Here is a 27,711-nt window from a genome sequence, read left to right as displayed (position 1 = left end):
CGAGAAATGTTGATCCATAGTGTTGCATGTGCTAGAACCTGATTAACATTTCACTTTAATTTGTATAACGCCCCCCCCCCCCCACCTTACTGAAGATGAGTGAGTATTGTCACCATAAAACTGGGAAAATTGAAAAAATAAATAGAAAGTCAGGTTTTAAACTTTTAAACAGAAAGACAAAAGCTTCATCTGATGTGAGTCATCATCGTAGCTTTATGGAAATCTTCATGAGGTTGTTCTTTCTTTTCAAGTGCAATTTCTCTGTGATTCCCAAATAATTAATTCCTATAAAGGTAACATGTATAGACATAATCCTCCAGCAGCTCCCTGGAACCAACCATATATTTCATTCTAAGGAAAGCAGATTACAGGTGTGAAGAGGGAAAAAAGATTTGCATAAATAATAAGAAGTTTGTCATTTATCTACCATTAAGACCACTTTATAGAAGCTTGATCATCTAAGCTCTTTATTTGTATAAATTGCAGTACTGAATTATGTTTAAGGACACTTCCCTTAATGCCTGTTCCCTGCAAAAATCTTAGGGCTTCAGTGTCACATCCCTTTATAGTAAAAGTGAGAGGAACAAGCACTTCCAGTGAGCACTTCATCTCAGTCTAAAGTAGTCAGAAAGATGAATCATGCCTTAGAAGTGCTTCTTAACTCACATATATATAGTTTGGAAATTATGTGAAATGAATTTATCCTTCTAATCTGTTAATTTTGTAGCCCTCCTATCTCAACATCATCCTGGTATAAATCCTGAATAATACCATTTTCATACATCTGAGATGACTTGCTGTCCTTATTTATTATGGCAGAAGTGTAAAAATGGTTATCTTAAATCAGTATCAATTTAATGTCCTTTTGCAAGCCATGCACAGCAGTTTACGTCAAAATATTTTCAAGCAATGTTGTTATAAGATATCAGTTTTAAAGCTCTGATTCCCTGGAGTGCCCTCCTTGCAACTCTGAGCATATTTTGTTCCACTGGCAGTAAGCAATCTATTCAGAATTTAGAAATATTTCCTCTGGAAAAGTATTGCCTTGAGAGCAATGCAAAATCAGAGAGAACATAAGCAGAATTCAAGAGGAATAAAAAATGGTTTGGTCGAGCTCTGTTAATTGCTAGTTTTTTCTTCTCCTGGCACCATAGAAAATGATCTGCTCATGTTGCTTCCAAAATGACAAGATGAATGGTTCCATAGTCATCACTATTAAAAGGATAGCACCAGACTGAAAGAAAGGAAAGAACAGTTTTGAGAGAAAAGTGGAATCATTGCTTATAACTAGATAAGATGATAACCTTGCATTATTCATTTTTTCTTTCATTCGCATGACAGACATTTAATATTAAAATATGATCTATCGAGGTAAGATTATATACTTTACATTCCAGTATAACTTAGGAGTATGTTAAATAACAAATTCAAAGGCTAGATATTTTAAAATCAACAGCAGCAAGTTTCACTGAAAAGTTCAAAAATAATCTTCTGAATCAATTGTGATGATTTCCATTAAGTCATAAAAAATTAATATAACTCCAACGAACTGGATAAAAAATAAATTTATTCCAACATTTTATTGAAAAACAAAATAACAACAAAAATCAAAACAATAAATGAAACCAACAAACCCCCCAAAACAAAACCAAACAAAACCCTCAATGAAAACAAACAAACAAAAACCTACCAAAAACCACCAAGCAAATTACAAGATTTGGATCATCATGTCTAATCACTGGAACTTGACTTTTTCCATTGTAGGGTTGTTTCTCAAATACATACCTGAGAAGATGGAGAAGGAAAGGAAAACACACCTAAATTTGTTGATTTAGAAAGCAAATTCTACATAGCAAAATAGCTTGTGTCAGGTTTAGTCAGGAAAAATTAACACTGCATGATGATATTGAGTTGATTATAAAACAAGACTGAGAAGTACACTTACCAATTCAGACTAGTGAAAAGATGTAGCATGAAAATGAGTGAAATTCATCTTACCTGGCTTTGAACATTTCTCTACATTGGATGTGTTGATTAACTTGGGAATGAGTTTCTTATGAGTCCTCACAATTTCTTTGGGGGGAAAAAAGAAGAACACACCTTACATATGGACTTGAGACAATTTTCTATTTCATTTCAACGTAGCCTGAATTATGTATGATTGCTGATTCCTATTAATATTCCAACTAAAGCTGTCCTATGCCAACTTCCTTGTGTCCTGATGCTGAGATAAAAGCCCCAACACAAGCCCAAAGAAAATAATACAGTATGACTAAACCAAACTTCAAATCACAGGATATGTAGGAAACTCCTTGAGTATATGAATAATATGCCACTGAACACAGAAAAACTTAGGCAATGGTCAACCAATTCTAATTCAAGTTTGTTGAGTGTTTGTATTTTTCTCAAAGACAGCTAAATTAAATTCAAGACCAAACAAGACCTGGCAAACTCTAAAGTCTGTTATGAGTACTTTGAGCTAGAAAAGCCTGAGATGCATTGCTATCCTTTGGCAGCACAAAGTTGGTTATGCTACAGGTTTCATCTGTTATACCTGTTTTCTTGCTGACTTCATTGGTGAGTCTGCAGTCTATGAAATGGATTAATTTGAAATTTATGTTAATGAGGAGCATTTTCAGTGAGTCCCAAATCTATTTGACTGTCACTTACCCTATTGATCTCTCTCCCATATAACCTTAACAGGCAATGCCCTAATGAGTTCATTTTTCATAATTCATTTATATGTCTTGAAGACATGGTTCTTCCAGCTCATTTTTCTGATATGGTAAATGATTCAGGGATTTTGCATTATATCTGTGACTTGCTAATAGGAATAACTACGCTGAATTTCCCACCTATCCATAGTTCTCTGTTTGATGCATTTAAAAAAAAAGATAGAATGAATGTAATGCTGTGTGGATTAATTTCTTCTCTGCTATTTTTTTTTCATAACTTTTGAATGCCTTTTGCTTACCTGGCTGTAACTTGTACCTGAGACATTCGTTGTGACTCTAGAAGGACAATGCATGCAAAGTACATTTGATTGTACTATAAATCTTTAGAAAAGGGAGTATGATGCTTCTGGTTTATTTGTGCTCCCCATAAACAGAAGGAAAATCTACAAGATCACCAAACATCAATGGCAGCTGGCAATATTTTCCCACAGATTTTTTTCAAATCATAATAAATTTATAACATTGCTAGGTTTTCCGGGTTTGCTTGGATTTAGTTATTGATTCCTGTACATTATAGGCTGGCCCTTCAGCTAGTCCAGGCTCATCAATTTTGGATCTCCTCTGGACTGTGAAAGGCAGTCTTGTAAATACAATGTCGTAAATCAAGGATGGATTTTAACCTGTCTGGTTATAATTTATTGAGTTCTATATGTTAGCCTAAATGCGAATTAATTTATAATATGTAATTTAGTCTGGTGAATTATTGCCAAATTATAAGACTTCACAACTTGTTGGACCACTACTAATACTGGATTTTTAATTTATTAGACTGTGTCTGCATTAAGTACCTTATGTGCTTCAAAAGGTAGTGCTCAGCATTTAGAACCATGCATTTTCTCATTTAGCAGATTTACCGAACATCTGTGTAAAGAAAGGGTAAAATTTTAAAAATGTAATTGTTTTACAACAGCATGATTCCATAGAAATGTACTTCAAATTAATTTTCTAAGGTACGTATAGTATAAAGACCCTTTGCCAAAACTATTACGGATGAGAATTGCAGGGCTGATTTAAACTCTAATCCAAATTCTATTTCATTCTGTGCAGTATTTCTGTTAAATTTGATTAATGTCCAGGAATAAAAAACTGGACTCATTCTCTTTGTTCTAGTAAACAAGTCATGTGTATACTTCTGATTTTTATTTTAAACTTGTTTATCCACTGGCCTAATTGAAACCTTGGAACTTCTTTGCAGTTTAGAACTACCCATGGCTCTAAGGAACTGAAAGGCTAAAGGAAGAGAGCAAATCCTTTAAAGCAATGACCTGATAGTTATTTTTACATCACTTTGTAATCACTTTGTTAAACACACTATTATAAAAAAATAATGTATATATGTACTGGTATGAAGTATCAGCTGAAAAAATGCTATACATAAAACAAACAAGTTCTCATCTACAAATTTCCTAACCTCGTGTTCCAGGAAGAGAAATACTACTGTCCTTAAAAAAAATGAATTGGTTAAAATATTGACAACCCTGAAATTTGATTTAGGAATGTACAAACAATCATTTTAATTGTCACCAAAGAAAAACAAAATTGACATGTCATCTGTGTAAAAACTAGACATTATTAATAGTAGGGTTGCACAAACTATCTATAGGATATTGTATAGCAGTTAATATGAAGATCTCATAAATTATGGAGATAAGAGACACTGACCCTGAAGTTTAAAAATCATTTGATAACAATAGAAAGAGCTTGTCTAGCTCATCTTAGTTATACTTAAAATGTATTTTATATGTATTACATTTATACTGATGGAAAACTCATCACTTCTTCTATGTTGTTGAGTAATAAATGCTGGTTATGTTCGTCTCAGCCCATAGATTTAAAAGATAAACACATTGCTACAGTTTGCAGTATTGAACCAGTATAACTTGACTTGTCACTGAAGTTTCAGAATGTGATGTAAACGGACACAGATTGCTATCATAAGGTATTCACAGGAAAAATTCAATATTGAAAGTAAACATAGGTGTGATTTGCTGTATGTCAGCAAATTTGCTGAGAGCAAAACAAATCTCTGAAATAGCCATGATTATAAAGTCAAAAATGTACCAGTAGAGAAGAAAAATTAACAAATTCTGTAAGAAATAATAAAATGACAATTAAAAAACTGATACAAATTTGTAAACACAAGTGGCCAGTATCATCACATTCTATGTAAAAAGGCAGAAATAGTAAATTATGTAGTTAAGTGTTATACGCATTCATCTGGGGGTTGCTGAGGCACCAGAAATATAGTTCAGTATTGAAGATTTGTTATTGTTCAGACCACATTGTAAAATCTATTGATTGTCCACATGAAGCATGATTTATTCTTTCAACTAGTATTTGTGCACTTTGTAATAGGGTACTGCAGCTTTGGATAGTAACAGACATTTAGATCACAGACTTTATGTTTTCCATCTAGGAAAAGTAATAATAAAAAAGCTTTAATATTCTTCACATTTTATTATTTTAAGCCATCTAAACCAAGAATCAATTTTAGTTCATTTTTTTGGTCTTTGCTCTTCTGGGCTGCTCCAGGATTTTGTATGAAGGGTTGTCAAGTCTATGATAACTAGTTACCTAGAATTTAATTCAGTGGTCTCAGCACAGCCATGTAGTACCATTTTAAATGCAGAATGTTTATAATAAAGAGCCTACAGATATGACACAAGACCTGCAGAACACAAATGCCCTTTCAGACAGGCAAATAAAAATGGCATCTACCATTGAAAATGCTATCAAACACTCTTAGGCAACTAAATAAAATTTCTATAGTAGGCCTGCTTGTTCTTTGCATTCCTTATTTCCCCCAGTAAAAATGAGATATATTATGTAATTTAATTTCCCATATACCCATGCCTCCATGGGAGCTGGGTGTCCAAACTGCCTGTACAGCTGGTGGAGATCTCATCCTCAGTTCAGATGCCTTAAAGTGGGCATCTTGATCGATTTCATCTGCCCTGTCTGATTTTTTACGCCTCATTGTCTGCTCCAGAAGGAAATGAGTCTCCTGTGGTTCAGGGATGAGGTGTGAGGGGCTGGTGGAGGTGTTGGGAGCTGCAGAGGTATTCAGCTGGCACTTCTGCATCTTAGCTCACAGGATAAACCCAAGAGGCTTTTCTGTGTTGGATAGGTCTCCATTGATGGGAACATAGCTTCATGAAGGATACTGACTTTAGGAGTATGACTTTGAAACAAATTAATCTCTTTGATTTTTGACATTAAGAATTTGGTGTCTATGAATGGTTATAGTGAAATTCACTTAAGGAGAAGTTCATATATGTATGTGACATAGCAATAAAAAAAACCCAAAAAACCACATAAGTGAGATGCACTTTCTGACTCTTTACTGTGAGCTGTCAACACTTTTTTCTTACTTGTGTGAATGCTAGAAGAATAGAAAAGAGAACAGCAAATTCAATTTGAGTGGCATGAAATACGAAACTAAGACTTACAGATAGCAAAGGAATGATTGTGATTTAGAAGCATCTTTCTTTTTTTTATTGGAGAAAAGAGAGACTGAATACAAAGTATATGTGATCTTTTCACAAAGCATACAATTTCAAACTCTCTGCAGCCAGCAAGAATCCTTTCTGAACTGACCTGAACTGAGCAAACATTTTATTATAATATAAGGCACTTATGCATATTTATTTATAAATTGTATTTATAAAATATGTGGTAGCCAGTCTTGTCTTTTTTACATTTATTCTGGTTTTTCTACTATACCTTTCAGTCAGTGGCTGACCAGCAGACTTCAGATTGCTTTGGAAATCACTTGACATGGTTTCACACTATTTGATTCTGCCTGTATTTAACACCACTGTTTATACAATATTAACTACTTCATGCTTTTCCTTACTTTATTTTTGCAGTCTTATTTAAAAATTAATGTGAAAAAAGAATTACATGAAAACTTGTAAAACTTGAAATAAAAGTTGCTGAGTTGTAGCCATTCAGTGTATAAAATGGGTTAGTATTTGTAATATATCTTTCTGTGTTTCTATTCTCAGCTCTAAGCCAAGTTTCTTTTTGATCCATATATTGCATCATTGCCTTCCCTTAAGAGCAACCTTCTCAGGCAGATCTAGGGAATTCCTCAATGTAAACACTTTTTCTGTTTTGAAAGCTGATGTTTTTTCTTACCTGCAAATCATAGATCAAGTCAAAAGAGGATATTTTTCTAGTATACTTAAATGCTTTATAAACACTACTCAATGTATTTAAGGGTTACCACCTAAAGTTTGAAATGCAAGTTGGTCCATTCAGGCTTTATTTATTATCCAGTTTTTGAGGCTCAGCAAGGGATTATCCATCAGTTCCTGAGGAAAGCAGTTCTTTCCAATTGCCAGACCAAACAGCACTGTTTAAAATAATGTTCTTTTGTGTGTTTGGAACATCTGCTTCCCCTGGAAGACACAAAATAAAAACTGATCTTTAAGAGTTATTAAGTTTTAATAGAATTGAACAGTTGTTTATATTTTTTAATTTTGCCCATCCATTTAGGATGGTAAGAGGAATGACTTTTAGTTACTGAGAGCATTCAGCTGTTTCTTGCAAGTTGCAGAATGAGTTGTGAGATGAGAGCTCCTGTGTTTATATGCATAGACAGATACAATAGGACTTTGCTGTATTTTGTAACTTAATAACACAGCTTACAATTACTTCCTGTTACATTTTTTTTTAGGTTGTGTTTAATGTAACCTGCAAAGAAAATATGGATTATTAATTGTGTTGTAACATTACTTGTAAGGTGCTTCCCTATATAGAATAGACAGTTGTCGTAGTTTGTGAGAAGTTTGTCTCCTCAAAAATTCTAACACAAAAATTAATTTGGGGTATATGTAAGTTGTCCTAATATAATTGTTTTATGTTCTTACTCTAATTTATTTTTTTTAAAACCTTAAAAATAATGATTGATTGATTTATTGCAGAAACCTTTGAAGTGCTCATCAGACTGGCTGAGAATTACACAAGCACACTTTTCTGCAATGCGTATAGAAGCATGGCTGCTGAGGCTGCTGTGCACGTGCAGGAGTTTTTCACAGATGTTGGGCTCTTCCTATTTGGCACAGATGCCAGCACAGAGGAATTTGTGAATAGATTTTTTGACACCCTGTTTCCAGTAGTCTACAACCATGTGATTAACCCTGGTCTGACTGACATTTCCCTGGAGTACGCGGAGTGCCTCCGAGCGGCGAGAAGAGACATCAGGCCCTTTGGCAACATTCCCAAAAAGGCCATAGGACAGATGGGAAGATCACTCTTACCCAGCCGGGCTTTCTTGCAAGCTCTGAACTTGGGGGTTGAAGTGATCAATACGACAGACCACCTGCCCTTCTCCAGAGAGTGCAGCAGGGCTTTGCTGAGAATGCAGTACTGCCCCCACTGCCAGGGGCTGACGCTGAGCAAGCCCTGCTTGGGCTATTGCCTCAACATCATCCGGGGCTGCCTGGCCGACCTAGCAGAAGTTGATCTCCACTGGCAGGGGTACATCCAGGCCCTGGAGGAGCTCTCGGGAGCCCTGAGTGGAGTACACAGCATCGAGCACATGCTGCTTAGCTTCCATTCCCTTGTCCACGACGCTCTGGTACAGGCTCGGATCAACGGGCCAGAGGTATCTGAGCAGGTAAGACGCTGGTTTTATCCACACTCAGGGCAAACATGAAAAGAGGAAAGGTATCACTGATAGCTGTTATTTGTTTGGCCATTTTTATGGTGAGGTACACATTTGTATCTGAGTTCAGCTTATTTGACTAAGCAGTTTCTGGGAGCACAAAAGATACTTTTCATGAACACGAGAAAATTGTTTAATTATTATCTTATATGCACATTATGATAAATGTAAACAATCCTTATTTTAGATACCCCTGGCCTGCCTTAAAGAACCTATGACTTTGCATATATTATTTCCATAATCTTGGAAATTGGAATATTTCAGACGAAGCAGCACAGTTCATTTGGAACATGAAATAAGTCCTATCTTACAATTAAGAGAAAAAAAAAACTGTGTGAGAGCTCTGTTAGCTGTGAATGTGTTAAGAATTTTAGGATACTGTTATGGAAAGTGGACACTATTTAACTCCACTTCAGGGAAAAAAGCTATATATATGCTAATTTATGAGGGTAACTACTAAAATCCAAATTTTTCCTGTATTATATTTAATCCACATTTTATCTTGTATTATTACATGCAGACTTCACTGAGAGTGGCATATTCTGTGTTAAGTACTGGATTGGATAGCTTGGTTTGGGGAGATGCCTTTAGTTTTCTAGTACACCCTAAAGAGGGTGTCTGGGTGTCCCTGTGCTGTGACATCAGCTGATGTGCAGGAGCACTTCTAGGACTGCCTCAAAACTGATTAGCTGAAGTTAAAGCTGTGTCTTCTGTTCAGCAGCTGACATGACCTCTGACAATAAACAGCTTAGCCTAAATCAGAAATGGAGGTTTCTTCATTTCTTACTAAAACCCAGAGTCTGATAAAATGGGTTCTTTATCCTTCTGTAATCTGTGAATAACAGGGTTCATTTCTATAGATTTCCCACTATATCTGCTTTATACCAGCCAGCTTCATGAGCTGTAATATCCTGCTGCCCAACTTCTTGAGAAAAGCTGTCATTTTTTTGTAAAAGGGTTTTTCACTAACATTTTGACTCAAAAGTGGTTCACTGATGTCTCTCTAATTCCCAAGTTATTTCAGACCTACGGTTGCCTTTTAGGGAAATAACCTGTTGTTCCTTTGATTTCTTTGAGATCTTTCTTGCCTACCATTTCCAGGAACAAGCTAGAACAACCAAGTAAAGGTTCAAGGGAAGGACCTGTGTTTCCTACTTCATCCTGTGTCATTTAATTTGAAACGTTTTAGACTTGGATTTTCAACAGTGAATTATCATTGGCCAAGACTTAAAAATCTCTCAGCACATTCATGTTTTCAAAATAACAATTTTTACTGTCCAAAATAGTATATATTTCACTGAATTTTAGTAAAAAATTAAATGGGTGGAGAACCCTCCACTTAGTGTTTTTGCTTAATGAAAATTCCATATTGATCCAAAATATAGTGCTTTATTTTGATATTTCTGAAAACTGCATGCCTTCCTTCTCCCCATCCTTCATTCAATGTAAGAGATACTAAAATTTCTTATGTAATGATAATTGTTGCCAATGTGCTTGTTCAAAGATCATGCTTTTACTAATGCTACATTAAAATCATCTGTGATTTTAATGTGATGTGTGTATAGAAGCATTTCCCAGCTTCAAAACCTACATACTTCATTTTTGACTCCAACTGCACCAGACCTAGACATTTCTTTCTCTGTAATAGTTGACCAGTCTTTTCTCTCTTTGATCACTAATTTGGTCAAATAAGACTATAATGCAATGATCCCTTCAAACATGGTTATCTAGTCAGTATATTTCATATTTTCCCATTTATTAGGTATCAAGACTTAACTCTGGCATGTAATAAATATATTATTTCAGCTTTAAGAGGCAGAGGATGGGAATTTCATTGAAATTGGCTCATTAATATTTATTTTATCTTCAGAGTGACTCATGAACTGTTTCAGGTTTTGATAAGCAATTAATGCATCAGTGACTCTAACAGACAGGGAAAAGATGATTATGAGCAAGCAAATAATGGTTTGCTTAGGTACGCAGCAGTCTAGAGTTTTAAAAGAGAATTTCATTACTTTTTGTGAGTTTTAAAGAAGTGAACAGAGAAAAAAAATTGAATGTTTGGAAGTATCATATATAATTATGCAGGTGTTAATGTGAGAATCTATAGAATCCTGCTTAATGATACATGTAGTTGTGCAGTCTTTTTATTCATTCATGGCTATGTTTGTGTAAATAACCATATGTAAAGGATTTTTTCTGACACTTTGCAGGACTATTTAAATCTGATGTATATTCATGCACTAAGTTCTGTGTGGTGTGGAAAGAACACTAAGCCTATAGGCATGACTTCCTTTTACAAAACTCTTTTTTTCTAGTAATTTACAGCTTGTTCCATTTTCTGCTTGGGTCAGCAGAGCAGTGCCAACTCTGTGTCCATCTGGAATTTCTCTTTCACTTTCTTGTTACTGTTTCAAAATTGCCTTTAATTCTGCCTCCCACAGCTCTGCTGACTGACAAATAAGTGCAGCATCTGTTCATCATCTCAATACCTGTTCATTATTTGATGCTATTCTGTAGATTCTAGTGGAGATGTGTGGGCTGTGCGACTATTCATGTATTTCTGTATTTTCACACCTACATATTGTCATATATTTAATGCCAGTTCTGTTCCTGAAGTCTATATATGTCCATATATTGCTCAGTGCATAGTGTACCCTATGCTTTTTAGCTGGAACAGAAAATTTTTAGCAAACATCTGTGTGAATGCGCATGCAGATACAGTCTAATAGGTGTTTAAGAGAGCTGCACCATACAAAACAAGAACAGTTGTATTGTTAGGATCACCTGAAGAAGAGGTTATGTGGTTCTTACACTCTGGATAACAGCTAAAAGTGCCCATTGTTACAGAGCACCTTGCAGACTTATCCTGTGTTTCTTTTGTGCTCAGCCCAAGTTGCCACATGCTGGTCTCTGAGCTTGTGTATAGCCGAAGAAATCCTCGTGGAGGGCACTCTACAGCCCGATGAATGCACAAGAGCTTTATACCACATTTAAGCCTTAAACACATGTCAAAAACCCCAAACCAAACCAAAGTACCACAACAAACCAAAAATCAAGCAAACAAAAAATCCATGGAAATTTTTTTACAAGTTATAATAAATTGTTTCATGTCACCCCCATTCTGTTATTGAAACCACTGTCAATGTTAAAACAGAAGGACAAAGAGGTATTTCAGCAAGATCTACAAAGTTTTGGTGTGGATGGAGCCTACTATCCCCAGCATAGGAGCATTTTCCCACTCCCTTTATGTATGGATTAATGTCACCACCCCAGGCCATGGAAGACACACTCCAGTGTCACTTACAGTGTGATTCAACAGCAGTTTAATCCAGTGTCACCCTGGATTGCCCAAGTCCTGCTCAGGCACCGTCCTCAACTCTCTGTTCCCACCCCTTTGTCTCCATGCCTGCTGCCCTGGCAGCTGAAAGTCAAGCTGGCTGAGGGAGTGTCTGTGCTCTTAGCTAGAGTTTCATTTTGCTCTTTGAAGACTTGTGCTGCCACGCATTGGGTAACTTGCAAGGGAGAGGTTCATTGGAGTGGAACAAACAGAGGACCTGAGAGAAGGGGAAGTGGGTCTGAGGTCAGGCAAAAGATGAAGGAAAAGGGGAAAGGAAAAGGAGAAAAGAGAAAGCTAAAATTCACAGAGCTTTATAGTTAAAGTCTTCCCTGCAAGATTTGCATACGAGTTTTGTTCTTGATTCCCAAAAGATCAATGGTGTCTGAGTTTAATATTGAATAAAAAGAGATGAAAAAGAATATTGATTAGTTGTTCATTGGCTATTCTGAGCACTGATGATTTTGGGATGTGAAGGAAAACGAAGTATGTGACCATGATACTAAAAGATACATATGCATATAAAAATGTGGGAATCTGAAACACAAAAAAAGATCACAAAAATTCTGGCATTTTCTTATTTTGAAAGTGAGCAATCTGTGATACAGGTTTTGTAAAATTCTTGTATGTATTTTTATATGTAATATAAGCCTACAAAAACTCAGAATGGGATTTTCAAAAGTGCTATGTCTTCACTATGTTCTAAGAAATTTCTAAACAGTTGGAGACAACAAAAATATCAATATATCCAAATACTGTGGAAGCTCACAAGTCCATTCTTCTCAGTCTAATCCTGAAAGAATATCTAAGTTATGTGTCTTCTAAAAAATAGGCATAATTATATTCTATTAAGAGAGACTTTTGTCTTCTGTTTTTTTTTAACCAGCTGTCTAATATTGGAAAGAAAGCAAGATCTTTCTTGGGGCATAGAATGCTAGCAGAAAGAAGAATTTAATAGACTTTATTTTGAGCCTTATTTTACTTCCTAATTATTTTTTCTGGAATTGACTAGCTATAAACAGCCAGAATTGCTATAACAAAGTGATATCTTCAAAGAGAGTAAAAAGGATGAGACAGGAAAATACAGGTTAGTCAGGCTTACCTCCATCCCTGGAAAGGTGATGAGTAACTAATCCTAGCAACTATATTCCAAACAAATGGAGAAAAAGTTTATGGGGAGTAATGGTTAAACCTACTTGTCATCCTTAATAGGACAGTCAGATTGATAGGATATGGGTAGGGCATTGGATGATGTCTACAAATTTACCAAAGCCTTTGAGACCGTCTCCTACAATATCCTTAAGTATAAACTGTCAAAATGCACAGTGAGGAAGACTGAAAAATGGATGGGTGGCTGGGCCCAAAGGATTGTCACCAGTAGCACAGCTGGAGGCAAGTCATTTGTGCTCTGACCCCCAGGAGTTGATACTGGGGCAGATAGTCTTTAATGTCTTCATTAATGGATGGGGTGATGGAACAGTTTACCCTTGGCAAGTTTGCAGACAGAACAAAACTGGGAGGAACAGCTGATACACCAAATGGTTGTGCCATTCAAAGGAACAGATTAAAGAATTGACCTGAGGGGAATCTGATGAAGTTCAACAAAGGGAAAAGTCTTGTACCTGGGGAGGAGTAACCCCCAGCATCAACATCTGCTGGAGGCTGACTGACTGGGAAGCAGCTTTGGAAGAAAGGGCATGAGGCTCCTGGAGGACACCAAGCTGAACATAAGAAATGCACCTGTACAGTAAAGAAGGCTACCAGCCTCCTGGGTTTCATTAGGAAAAGTGCTGCCAGCAGTTTGAGGGAGGTGATCCATCCCTTCTCAGCACTGCTGAGACCCCATCTGAAGTGCTCTGTCCAGTTCTGGGCTACCCAGTATGAGAAAGTTACAGAGTCACTGAAGTGAGGCCAGCCACAAAGATGAATATGAGACTGAAGCATCTTCCATACATGGAGAGGCTGAGATATATATATAGAGGTATTCCATCTATGGGGCTGTTGAGCCTGGAGACGAAAAGGCTCAGGAGGAATCTTATCAATGTGTATAAATACATGGTATAAGCCACTGAAGAGGAAAAAGCCAAGCTATTTTCAGCCTTGCTCACTGGCTGGACAATAGGCAATGGGCAGCCATCATAACCCATGAAATCGCAATGGAATGGGTTGTCCAGAGAGGTTTTGGAGTTTCAATCTTAGGAAATACTCATAACCCAGCTAGTATGAACCTGGACAACCAGCTGTATCTGACCCTGATTGAATAGGGATGTAAGACTATATGACCTCAAAAAAATCCCTCCTAAATAAATCTGATTCTGTGAAATGGTTTAGAAGGCAGGTGCATCAGGGGAATATTCTTACTGAGGAGCCAACCATCTTTCACTCAGTAGCTGTTGTGGGATAGAACCAGCATGAAGGATCGTGGACAGGGCAGGAACATATCCTGTTCATGGTGTTCCTATGGTGCACTGGCTTCATCTTGTGGCTGGTGAACATTGCCGTGCAAGGATGTAGCTGAAACTGAATCCTCGCTAGTCTGTATGCACTGTCTATTTATTTCACAGATCTTTGGTCAAAGCAAAAGAATGAATTGCTCTTTATACAGTCCCCAAGTGTGGATAGAATTCCCTACAACAGGATGATAAAATTTGAGACTAATGGAGCGATAGCCTGAAGGTTCTCAAAGGAAATGGTAGCCAAGCTACCATTCAACTGTAGTACTTTGGTTCTCTAGAGAAGTGGAGGTATTGGTGATAAACTATGGAGGAAAAATGAGCTTTGATTTAGAGCTTGGACAGGTACTACCTTAATTTGACATTGTGGGAAAATTAATTATATTGTTCCTGTCACGAAATCAACCTAATATGGACTTAGCCTTGTACTCCTTTAACTTTCAGTGAGTGTGTGTTCCCATTACCAATTTGTAAAAGACAACCCCCAAGTGAGCCACTTGCCATAAATTTCTTTCATACTTAAAAAAAAAGCCCCAAAAAAACCCAAACCCTTATAATTTTCAGCAAATCAGACTTTGGAATAAAACTGTGGAATTTTGCCTGATACTTTTGGCATATGACTGTGCCATCATAACTTTGCTGAATTTAAAGTACTTGATACATTGATGATTTTAAATTACTTCACAAGATCAATAGAAACTGATTTGTGAAAAACTGCTGAACAGTAATTGGATTTAAAGTCTAATATAATTGTGTTCGAAAAGAAGATTCCTGCTTCAGCTGACACAGAATTAAGACCATCACCTTCCCTTTCTCTCCATTCAGATATGCATCCAGCCATAGCTGTGAAAAACTGTACTGCTTGTATGATACAGTACAGTGTATTTTTATACATATGTCATTTCTTAAATGTAACATGAAGTAAGCCTACTGCACTTGTGACCTCCATCAAATTTAGATTCTTCTAGTGGTGTATTTCACTTCTCCATTGTTTCATCATGGAAAAGCTCCTTGCATCTATCAAAAAGTTTTCTTTTGAAGCTAAGCTGGGTTTTGTTCATCAGAAAAGAGAATGGAGAACTTTGAAAACAAAGTGAAAATCACCAAATAAAGTGTTTATGGCTTGTTTCTACCTAATGAAAAGTTGTTGTCATTAAATAGTTGACTTTATTCCTACCTGAACATACTTAGCAATTGGACAGCCCTTTTTTTTTTTTTTTTTTGATCCATCCATTCTATATATTTCATCAGTTTGCATTTACTGAGGTCTGGAGTATTACTGTTATTTCTGGCATTTATACCACACACTATATATTACTACTACAAGTCCATATGCTGATTTTTTTGTCACTGAAATCAGTGTTTATCAAATAATAAGATAGCTGCTACATCATCACATAAAAATCGTGGCAATCACAACTCAGAGCATTTTGTGTGTTGGAATGGCAGTTGTATGCCTAATGTTGCTGGATAATCCTCAGAACTGGTGTCCTTTTACAGTGCAGTTGTTCTTCTTTTTTGTAATGTGTAGAAACAGGCCTTGAAATCATGCACAGAATATTGGCAGAGGCAACAATACATGCATAGTTATGTGCACATTGTGGAAAAATGGGTGTTAGGGTTATCTGTTCCTTTGATATATCCAGGCATTGTACTCAAATACAAATTGGAAAGACAAATTGGAAAGACAAAATATGTACACATTGCTGGACATACACTTGTTGTCTTTTATTCTAAGGTTTTTGATACACTGGGAGATGTGTGGCAAACACTGGAAGCACTTGTTTCCATCAAGAAATTTTAAAACATAATAGCAGAACATGAAACCATGAAACCACAAAACCACAACGGTCTAAACAAGATCAGTTGCTATGTTCCTTAGCTTCTCAGAATTTAAATATATGGTATCTCAGCTTTCGGTCCCACTTTCAAGGTACATCCTTTTCTATACCTCTTATTTTTTTCTAATTTTTTTTTTTTAATGGAAATGACAGGGGACATATTTCTCACCTTCAGTGAGAAGTTGTTCAAATCCAGTGTCAAGTTCATGTCTCACACTTTTGTGAAAAGTGCTTTTTTAAAATTCATTTGCTGAATTGCCCAGATTCCTCCCCTTCCTCTCCCACGGTGATGTTACTTGTATGGGCTGCAGTTGCACTGGCAGCAATCCCCAGTCTCTGAGCCCCTGCACTGCCTGGGGGACTGAGGGATAACAGAAGAGCTGGGAATGAAGGAATGAGATTTACCTTGAGATGAAGGAGAGAGAAGATAGGAAGAGGGTGTCTCTCTAGTCTGAACTTTATTTTCCACCATTGTAATATCTTTTTAATTTGCAGTATATTAATTAGTCTTCCCCAAACTGAGGCTGTTTTGGCCATGACATTAATTGGTGAGTGATCTCCTTGTCTTAATCTCAACCCACAAGCTTTTTCTTCTTATTTCTCTCCCCTTATTCTTTAGAAGAGGGAGAGTAAGAGAGAGCTGGGTGAGCCTTTGGCTCTTAGCAAAGTCCAACCCAGTTATCAACACACATGCATGGCTTTGGCAAGCAATGCTGAGTAGTGCAGGTTTACATGAGATTTGTTCAATCTAGACTGCCAAGTAAATAATCTAGGAGTATATCATGGCATGCATTATGCATTCAGATTTAATGTGTTTTAAATGAACCTGCTTCACAATTTGAAATTACTTGAAACTTGCTAAATTGTTCGTTTTTGCTGCATTTTTTTTTAAGATTGAGATCTGGTATGTCAGGAAAGCATAGGATCTTTCATATACCTTCCCCTTTTTATCTTTTTTAGTAACAGAAGATTAGGCAAAATTTGGGCAAAATGCACAGATCTGAAATGGCTTTTCACCTTCCATTGACTGCATGAGGACTCAGAGGTCTGAAAAATGCAGAGTGAGCAGTCTGGGCTGCCATCATGATCTGGGTTTCGGTGATATGATAGACATGTCAGTCTGCTTTGGCACAATGGCAGGCTTGCCTCAGTGTGCTACTGGGCACCTGGACTGAAGGCGAGAAAGATTCTCTCAGAGACTGAAAGTACTGCAGTCTGATTCTTGATATTTGCAAAAAGAGAAGGAAGGAGACTTTTCACTCCTTCTCCAAAGCTGAGTAGAAGGCATGAACAAGTGTAAAGAAGAGCATTAACAATCCTTTCTGTAAGCTGTGTATGTGGTTTTTCTCTGCTCTTTGTTTTTCATTGAAACAGAGGAACTTCATAGAGAGGTACTGAGCTGGCCAGACTTCTGATACCTCAGTTGTCCTTTAAATCACTTCCAACTCTTTGTAAGGGAAAAACCCTTTTCAGGGCAAATCCAGGGATTTTGAAACAAATGAGCTTTCTGGACTATTTTGGTCCCTGAAATGATATGAACATGTATGAATAAATGACTGTCTTGTACATTACAAAAGATCTTCAAGGAAGACTGTTTTTCCCAGGTACAAAGAAGAGAGTGAGGAGGCATTGAAACACTTAATATACAGATATAGCAAACAGAAACATTGATCTTGTAAGCTGCAATTTGGAATGGAGAAGAAACGTGTAGATTCTCTGAAATACTAACTAGATAGGGGGTTTTTTTCCTCCTTTTTTCTGATATTTTTTGATTCTTGTTATCATGAAAAGGTGACCCTCCAATTATAGAAAGAGTTATTGACAATGTCTAATACTAAATGAAATAATGTATTATGACAGTTAGTTTAAGTGAACATGATTTTTATTAGCTTACATACTTTTGTTACATAATTTTGCTAACAAAACTGCTCTGCCCTTCACAATTTTGGAACACAAATAGCAGCCTGCAATAAAGTGTAAACATGTTGTGCAGATATGCTGATGCAGCCAGCTTGCTTTGCTTTAACTAATTCTTTATGTATTATAAATTGAAATGTATTTTTTGTTTTAAGTGAGTTATGTGCCTGATAAAGGTTATAGACCCCCAGTTCTGCTTTCATGGACAATCGCACTTCTACTGAATTTCTTCTGGTTTACACAGGTGACCCTGGATAATTTTAGACTTAGATTTAAAGAACAATTCTGCCTGTGTCCTACAAGACAGCGCAATGTTAGCCTTTTGTGTGAGAGCTGTATTCGCTGGGCACACAGAAATATGGAGAAATAAAGTATATTTGAAGCACAAGAAAGCACAAATAAATCAGTCCAACTACACACAGGCAGCTGATCTTTGGAAAGGGCTACTGCTGGTTTTATGTAATTGTTTTTGGGAGGAGAACCACAGAGTGTTTTCACTGAACATAAATGGAACACCTTGGCATCCACTGAAGCAGACTTGGATCGGGAGAGCTGGCAGCCTCTGAGAAGAAGCAGTTTTTGTTGAACTGCCTTTGAAGAGTTTGAACTGGCAGTGCTGTGTTCTGCCTACAGGGTAACTTGGCTGAGAACATTTGGATTTCCCCTGACATTAAGTCATTTAAAGTAAAAAAAAGAAAAAAATCATTTCCTTCCCTTCCAGCTCCATTCAGGAGAAGAAACTATTTTTACTGCCAGACTTGCTGAGTGTTAGTCCCTCATGAATGGAGCAACAGAATTAAAACCATTTACAATTTTAGTGATTAAAGACCAGAAGACACAAATTAAAAGTATATTAAGTGGATCCTATTTAATGGGCTCTTAGATTTAATTTTGCAATCCCCAACATGCAAAATTATGAAGGAAAGCAGAGATAATTAAACATTGATAAGATATGAGAACAGAGCTCTCAAGAACTTGGACAGGATTACTGATTTTGATAAATGTAGTAGGAGGAGGAGGATATGCATCTCAGTTATGTGAAAGCTGGGAACTGTGACTCCTAGAATCCAACAGCTTGAACAGCAGTCTTTTACAAAACCATATGAAAAAAATCTGATTATAAAAAGCTGGTTAGCAAACTCTTTGCATTTTTGTCTCTTTCCTTGGTCTTGACTGACGATTTTGTGGACTCACAGAATGGTTTGCATTGCAAGGAACTTTAAAGAACATCTAGTTCCACCCCCCTGCCATGGACAGGGACTCTTTCCACCAGACCAGATGTTCAAGGTCCAATCCAGCCTGGCCTTGAACAGTTCCAGGGATGGGACATTTCCCCATGGCAGTGGTGCTGCATAGTGCCAAACCAAGTGGAATTATTAGTTCAGTATCTCCAAGTTGTACTTCAATTTATATATCACAGAAAATTACTTTCCTTTTATTTCCAACATGTAATCCTTTCATTTTTTTTCCCTGAGGAGGCTACCACTGCCTTGCTGGTGGGTGTGCATTCTGTACATCTGCAGTTTACATTTATTTTTCCTCAATACCACCTGCTTGGGTGTGAGACAAACTCTTATATTTCACAAGCTTTCTTTGAATTTGATTTGTCCTTTTTGAGCTTGAAACCACTTCCACCTCTATCTTTCTTGAAAAATTATAGCTGCACATTATTGTGTATCACCTGAAATTTCAATTTCAATTTTGAATAAAATTTCTTGGAAAATATCATTAGCTGGCAAGTCTATTTGAGATTTGCCTTACAGGGGATTCTAAATTGTTTAGTAATTTTAGCAGGTATTATTCTAAGTGTCTAATTCTCTAGGCTTTTGTTCACAATGTTTTCCTCCTCACTTGTCATGGACTTCTCCTGCAAGTTCTGTAAAATGCTTAAGCATAGGTATGAATTCTGTAATTTGCCACTATAACTCCAGAACTTGCTTATTTTCCTATGTCTGAGACATATTGTTAGAGTCAAGTAGTCACTGAATAAGAAGACAAAATTTGGAAAGAAAGCAAAGAAAATAATACAGAATTTCTTAATGGTTTTCTTGGGTTGAAAACGTGGTACTTCACCAGTCTCTCCTGACATTAATGGTTGTATATTAACATTTTTCCTGTTCTGAAGGAAAAGCAGATGTTTATTACCTCATGCTTGCTCTCTTGTTTTCAAAACCTTAGATTTTGTCTAGATTGGGAATACTTTAATCTCCCGTGCCATGTGCAATCTCTCATAAATCAAAATGCATTTTTCTTTGAAGGAGAAGTTTGAGATTAAATGAAGCAACTGTTCCAAGCAAAAAAAAAAAAAAAAAAAAACCAAAAAAACCAACCCTAAAACCCCCCCAAACTAACAGAAGGCTGCTGAAGTGCTTGGGAACACTGAAATACTGATGCTCCCTCTTGTGGTTTAGTTGAAGCGAAACAAGCCAGGGAAAATATAACAGTTTAATGCATTATTTTCCTTGATCAAAATCTTTGGTATTTTTGATTAGTAATCTGGTGCTGGAAATGCTGGCAACTCATCAAGAATCTGTTTCTAGAAGAAAGTATTCGTTTTGTATTTCTAGAACGGAAACTAAAATTTACCACAATTTTATTTGTAACAAATGGGTTTCCAACCAGCATCATATTTCATTCTAGGGTTATTTTGGGGTTGTTAGATTTCAGCTGTCCATTCGCTCACGAACGTTTGAGGGGATTTAACTGGAAGGAATACGGCAAGTTTCTGATCTGACAGTTAGAACTGAAAACCACCAGACTAATCACTAGCTAAAACATGCATTAAATAAAATCAGATTATGGCATAGCTAGTCACTTAGACTGTGCTGTGCATTGAGCAGCAGGGGAGAAGACACCTGTCTGGGTACAAAACCTCTTGGTCTTTTACTCAGATCTGGCTAGGTGTCAGAATCAGGAGTCTGAAAACTGCCCTTCCCTTTATTTAAAGAATTCCTTTAACTCTTTCATGGTTTTGTTTGGTTTTTTTTGGTAAATTTAGCAAGCACTGTAAGTTTTTCATACATATATACTAGGATTTCCTGTAAATGGAGTGTGTGTTAGGTGTTTACCAGATTGATCCAGTCTCACAAACCTTCAGGGCATCAGTGTAGCCACAGTCCATGCAGGCATTTAAAACTTGAGTCTACTGAGACTTGGTAAATGTAGTTTGAAGTGCATCACAGGACTGTGCATTGTTTGCTTCAGTCATTTGATGTAAAATAATTTCGGTAGAAATGCTGAGGTCAGAAAGAACCATTTGTGTAGTGGGAAAAAAGAGCAAAAGGCACAAATCAAAACTGAAATAAAGAATGTGACACATTTCACATATTGAGTGTCTGAACTTAGAGAACAGTGTCTGACCATTATTGCTATGATGCTCCCATTATTGTGCAGTCCTGTTTAAATACAAAGGTTTATAATGCTCCAGTTTTCCAAACTGTGAGTAATCATAAGTAGGCATTCTAAGGAATCACACCAAGGAAAATCAAACTGCCATAAAGTTCATGTGTGACACTAATTGCAATTTAACTGCATGGTTATTACAAGAGCTTTTAATTAACTCAGTCATCATACTGTGGCATACAAATTGTGTGTAATAATAGCATGCTGACTATAATGACAATAGGTTTGTCTGAACTGTGAAAATCAGGAGTTTTACAATTTTCGGAGGTTTCTTTTTATGCCCTTAAATATTGTGTGGTATTTAAGAACATTTCAAAAAAGGAAAAAAAAAAAGTAAAAATCCTAGAAAGTTGCTGAGGCTTGCCTCCTTTAAAATTTTGTGGAAATCTTTAAGTCTCCCTGAAATTCAGTGAGAGGTATCTCACTGAATTCTTTTTTTGATGATATTTCAGTGTCACTTTTCTATTTTCATCCCCTTTGAGGATCATTTTTCACACTCTCTTGTTTTTGAAGCCTCGAAAAATGCTCAGTTTGTGGAAAAATTCTGAGGAAATCCCATTTCAGTGATACTGGAAGATACTAAGAATAGATTCTGACCTGATATTGCTGCAAAATGGTCATTTATTAGTTCAGTAGGGTAGTGAGAGCATTGCTCTTCTCTCAAAGTTATGATTCCAGTCTCTCAAGACTGGCAATAATAGCACTGAATGATTTCTCAATTGAAATGTTAATTTTGCAGTCCAAAGACTAAAAATTAGGAAACAATGTAGCTAATGAATATAGTTGAAGTCCTTCAGAAAGCACAAGAAATACGACTAGGTGGTATTATGCTTATCACATGTACTTCTTCCTGTAGATATAAAGAAAGCATTAAAAAATAAATATAAAGCAGAAATTATTATGGGAATTGTATTTATCAGGTTTTTAGACTGTCATCAGCCCTGTACTGGGATGAGTTATAAATTATTTGGCTCACATATAGGCAGAATAGGCACCTGAAGGCAAGGCAAGAGTACATAACATTTTCATATGCACAAGTTTACTGCAGAAACGAGGTGATAATGAAGACTAGGCTAGTGAGGGAGGCAAAAGTAAATTTGTTATGCACGTTAAGTTAATGACATAAAAGTGACAGACACTACTGAACAGTTAAAAACCCCAGGCTGGGTTCGGCTGGGTGAGCAATATTAGCATGGTGTCACCAAACACAGAAAGAAGAACCAACAGCACACAAAGCCAGTGGTCCCAGAGGTTTAAATATCACAGACATGAGAAAGGTTACAGAGATGCTGAGATCACCATTGTAAATGCTGAAGTAGCTCATCCTTCAGAAACTGTGTCTGAATAAGAAGTGACTGCTAAAGAGTGAATTTTGTGCTGCTGCCCTCATTAACAGAACTGAGTTCTCAGCAGGATGATTACTGTCGTGCATATCTTTGTGAGAATGGCAGAGGTGTATGTGGTGCTGTGCGAATGCTTCTTATTACAATTTTCAGAATTTTTCAACACCGGGGAAAAAAATCAGATCTTAAGAAGGCATTTCAGATAATTACTGTTTTTTAATGTTATTTTTATATATAAAGTTTACCCAAGATTACTTTTTAAGAAAGATTTTGTATTTGAAACTAAGGTTTGTATTTACATGTATCAGTGAATGCAAATTTCCTACTGTTGCAAATGCATTTCTTGAGACATTGACTCAAAGAGAACAGAGAAAGGCTGCAAGACAGTATTTTGAAACAACTGTCTATGTAAAGCACATGTAAAACAAGTATCATCCATATTCCAAGCCACTATGACTATAAAAATTATTGATTTTCTTTTTTTTTTGTTCATTTTAGCCAGAGCAAAATATAATGAGACTTTACTGTAAATTCAAGAAACACAGATAGCTGTGGATTCTCTTGTTTTCCTAGTGAAGGTGAATGTATATGACGTTTTTTCAGTTTACTAAAGGTGGAGCTAATTTATTTATTTTTGTCTTCCTTTTTTGTTTCCCTTGACCTGAAGGACTGTTACTCATCTGCTCAGGGGCTGCATTAGCCAGCAGGTCACCTCCACCCTGTTTCTCCTCTGTCCACAGGCTCTCACCCTGCAGTCAGGCTCTGCGAGTGCCTGGGCAGCAAAGGTGCCTTGTTCAGACGTGCAAGGAAGGCACCTGAGACCCATAACACCCTACTTGACCCAGGCCTGTCAGGGGACAAAACATCTGGATATGACTGCTTCCCAAACATCTGGATCTGACTCTCACTCTCACTCTCTGTTAAACCTATTTTTATTTTTGGTAAGACAAAGAGGAGCTGAAGAGTGTATGGGAAGCTGGAACTGAGGCAACTCAAACAATCAGTTGCTTTGTCATAGGAGCTGATCATAAGCATAATGCTCCCTGCGTCACATCAGTGAGCATAAAAGAATATGATAAAAGTGAGAAAAATAAAATTATGGAAAAATTGTGTGTCTCTGGTATATCTCCATTGTATTGGCATAGAGGGGCTGATGTGATAAGCTGCTGCAGAGGCTGGCACTGAAGGAGCAAACTTCATAAGGATGCATGAAGCATAGAAGAGGTGTAGAGACTTGCAAGGGGGAAAAATGGGGAGTCCAGTTAAGCTACTGGAATAAGCTTTAATGTGTTCTGAGGAAGAAGTACTGGGAGAAATAGAGTGAAGTAGGTTTGAAACTGAATTTGAAGACAAAAAGGAATGTAGTAAGATGCTGTCCAGAGAGACACTGCCTCTAAGAAGAAACATTGAGATGAATGCCTCAAGTGATGTTCAGAGTGTAATCCCTTAAAGGACAGTAGTCATATGTGCAGAGATAATTGTCTTGCAGGTAAATTCAGGCATGTCATTTGAAGGGGGTCTAAACTATAACTTGGCTGCCTGCGTTGTGACTTGTGAATCACACCCTAAAAGGACCCCTCAATTTCAATTTTACCTTCATTTTCAAATCATAAGGTGAACACTAATTCTTATGTAGTAATAATGCTGATTCTTTCTTCTTTTCACTGACCTAAGCAAGTGCATTCAACAATGTTTCGTTATCGCCACATACAACATGCATCCCAACAAACTCATTAAAATTAAATGTGTTTATTCTATTTTAAATTTTAAATGTATTTCTTAACTAACTCTATAGGAGTTGTTAGTTGGAAAATGGTCCATAAGACTTGCATTTCTCTCTTTAATGCATGATGATAACTTCAAAATGAGATTTATTTGCTGTCTCTGTTCTTACATGTGGGAATATAAAATAGGAAACAATAATCCTTGTTGGATTATTGGAGCATACACACTCCTTCCTTCACATGGTAGCATTTTGAATATGTTTCTGCTTCAAGATTGGATATCTGCCTTAGAGACCACATTGATCTCCTCTCTCCCTTTTTCTCTCTAAAAGTTGACTACCTAATGACTACCAAGTTTTTGTGTCACATACAGTATTAGTTTTTCACCAGTGCCAGCTTACACAAATGCGTGCTGTTCAGCCTGCTTAATATATCTTATCAGATGTGATTACAAGCATAACTATTTCTTATTAAATAAATACATGTATATGCCTAATAGTTTATTCAATGACTAGGAAGAGTAATGAGCTATGGATGTGATGTCCTATGTCATACAAAATGCTCAGTATCACGTTTTACAAAGAAGAAAATGAGACTTCATGTGAATTTTTATCTGTTGACATCTAGATCAGAAAGCTGGACATAAAATTCCTTGATATTGTCAGCATCTGTAGTCCAATATCATTAAACTTACATCTTGGGTCACTGCTTAACATCTTTCAGTGTTGTAATGCAAGTTGTAATGCATGCTAACTGTTCACTGTATCTTTGTGTAGCTGGGCTGAACATGCCATAATAATTCATCAGCCCTGAAAGAAGGCACAAAGTTCAATGCGTATTAAAAATGCGATTGGGATACATTACGGAAAAAATGGAAATATGCTGCTGTTCACAACACATCATCTTCTCTGAGGATGCTGGTACAGTCTACATAAAAATACACTTCCTTATGGGAAAAAAGCACCACAATCAATAAAATACATAGTGACTTTCTTACACCCTTGGTATCCCTTAAAAAGGAATGCTTTTACTATTTTTTCTACTATGAAATGACTAATTATATGTTTGCTGCATTCATTATAGATACAGTGTTACACAGTATGATAACTAATTATGCTTTTTGTAGCTTAGTCTTTCTTTCTCATTAAAATGTAATGAAACTGATTGAGAGATACATAACAATTGTTGCTTACATGTGTTCTTTACTTCTTCTTCTGGCTTTTTTTCCTTTTAGGTGAATAAGATATGTGGTCCTCCTGTAAGGAAGCCTAAACAGTCTCCAGGTTGCTCCTTTGATCAGAACAAAGATAATCAAGTGTTGAAGATGTTCTCCAGAGACAGCGAACAAACACTCACCAACAGAAGAAAGTAAGACATTAGTTTTACAGCCAGAAAGAAAGAATAAAGTAAGCCATTAATTTTACAACAGGGTAGATTATGCTCAATGCAATGGCCTGCATTACTAGAGAAAAAAGACTCCAAAGAATGTAACATTTTAGCAACACAGTCTACTCTGTTACATTTTGGAAAGGCTAATTTCAGGACTAGATTTTGTTTTCAGAACTGATGGACATATGACCAGAGTCATTTGGTGTGGTTTAAATTATTTAGGAGGGTGGATAACATTGATAGAATATGCATATTGGCTCTATGTGTAATTTTTGAAACTGCATTTAAACTTTACATATCAGCAGGCGTTATTAAATCTGACAAAAAATGACTGTAGTTTTTTACAGAAAACTATTTGTACAAGCTGATGAGACAAAAAATGAATGACTTTTCTTACATATCTTTCTGCTGTAAAAAAACAGACAACTAAGCATTCGGGATTGAATCTTGAAAGCCTTGTTCAAGGAAGACCTGCTGGGTTTTTTTTTGTTTATTTTTTTTCTCTGACTCTTTTGCTGGGATGTAGTGAATTGAAGTGACTGCAGAGGCTTGGAGATTTCATTTAAACCTGGCTCAGCATTTCAGGGTGAACTTTGTGTAACTGTGTGAGTTAGGTGTTTGAGCTGCCACTACAGTCTGTGGGAAGGAGAAGTCATTTTAGCTGCCCACACATCTGTAAGCATCCAGTGCCACTCAGAGATACCCTGAGGTATCCCAGCTGATCCTCTCCTGCCCAGAAGGATGCAGGTGTCCCCTAAGTTGTATCATAGAGTTCAAGCCTGACAGAGTTGAAGAGTGTTTGGAACATACTCTCAGGCACATGGTGAGACTCTTGAGGGTGGTCCTGTGCAGGGCTAAGAGTTGGACTCAAAGATCGGTGTGAGTCCCTTCCAAATCAGCAGATTCTGCGGTTCTGTGGTGGCTTCCAGCTTTCTGCAGATGTCTTAGGTAGTTGAAGGAATCTCAAAGGCCAGTCTATATTTAGAAAAGTCAATCAGGTTTTTGATGACCATAATAGCACTCTAGGCATTAGGAATGTTGCAGTTAAGATTAAAGGCTCCATTATGCAAATAAAGTACAAAGTTAAAATCAGAAATTTCATTTCTGTCATAGTGTTTGCTGAAACACAGAGAAGTTTTCTTTGTCCTCTTTTTCTTCTCATTTCACTTTGTAGTGCAGAAGGAAACAGAAGTGAGAGAATTGCAGGGAATAATTGCTCACTCCTGATGTCCGGAGAAGAAAAGGTGCCTCTGAGCTTCAAAGGCAAACCATTCTTCTCAGTGTCAGGACCTTCAGTTACTAAATAATGAAAAAAACCCAAAACAATGCCAAATATAAATAGAGGGTTTTACAAACATTGTGGTCACAGAAAGATATGCAAACCAGAAGTTTGCTTTAGCCAGCACAGATGTTTTTCAGTGAAGACCCATTACATGGGTGCATGTTTCTCAGTTACATGCAAGTTCTTGATGTTTTCTGATTGCTAACACTCTGCAAACACAATACCATATTCTAAAATCTCACTTAAACCAGGACTGTTCCATGTTTCAAAGCAGAAACACTGTATTGACCTCAGGAAGATCATCTGAGAGACCTTCAGGGGCATGAAAGGCAGTGGGCAACACAAAGCAAAACTGTTTGCCCTTCCCTTCCCTTCCCTTCCCTTCCCTTCCCTTCCCTTCCCTTCCCTTCCCTTCCCTTCCCTTCCCTTCCCTTCCCTTCCCTTCCCTTCCCTTCCCTTCCCTTCCCTTCCCTTCCCTTCCCTTCCCTTCCCTTCCCTTCCCTTCCCTTCCCTTCCCTTCCCTTCCCTTCCCTCTCACCTGTCTGAGATTCTAGAGACGCTTCTTCATGGCATGCAAACTGCACCAAAAAGGGGAAGGCAAAAAAATTTTGAAATTC

General features: G+C 36.9%; 1 protein-coding gene across 3 annotated transcripts in view; it reads left to right on the top strand.

Annotated features, from left to right (window-relative positions):
* The window catches only part of GPC5 (glypican 5), a 599,375-nt gene that overhangs the window by 86,153 nt on the left and 485,511 nt on the right, over nucleotides 1–27,711 (top strand). For all 3 annotated transcript variants that reach the window (XM_054518549.1, XM_054518547.1, XM_054518548.1), the window contains 2 exons: nucleotides 7,664–8,358; nucleotides 25,658–25,791. In XM_054518549.1, the coding sequence (XP_054374524.1) occupies nucleotides 7,664–8,358; nucleotides 25,658–25,791 (829 nt within the window). The remainder of the gene's footprint in view (nucleotides 1–7,663; nucleotides 8,359–25,657; nucleotides 25,792–27,711) is intronic.

The sequence above is a fragment of the Molothrus ater genome, chromosome 2, assembly GCF_012460135.2.
Source record: "Molothrus ater isolate BHLD 08-10-18 breed brown headed cowbird chromosome 2, BPBGC_Mater_1.1, whole genome shotgun sequence".
NCBI classification, from domain to species: Eukaryota; Metazoa; Chordata; class Aves; order Passeriformes; family Icteridae; genus Molothrus; species Molothrus ater.
This window is presented reverse-complemented; position numbering and strand designations above follow the sequence as displayed.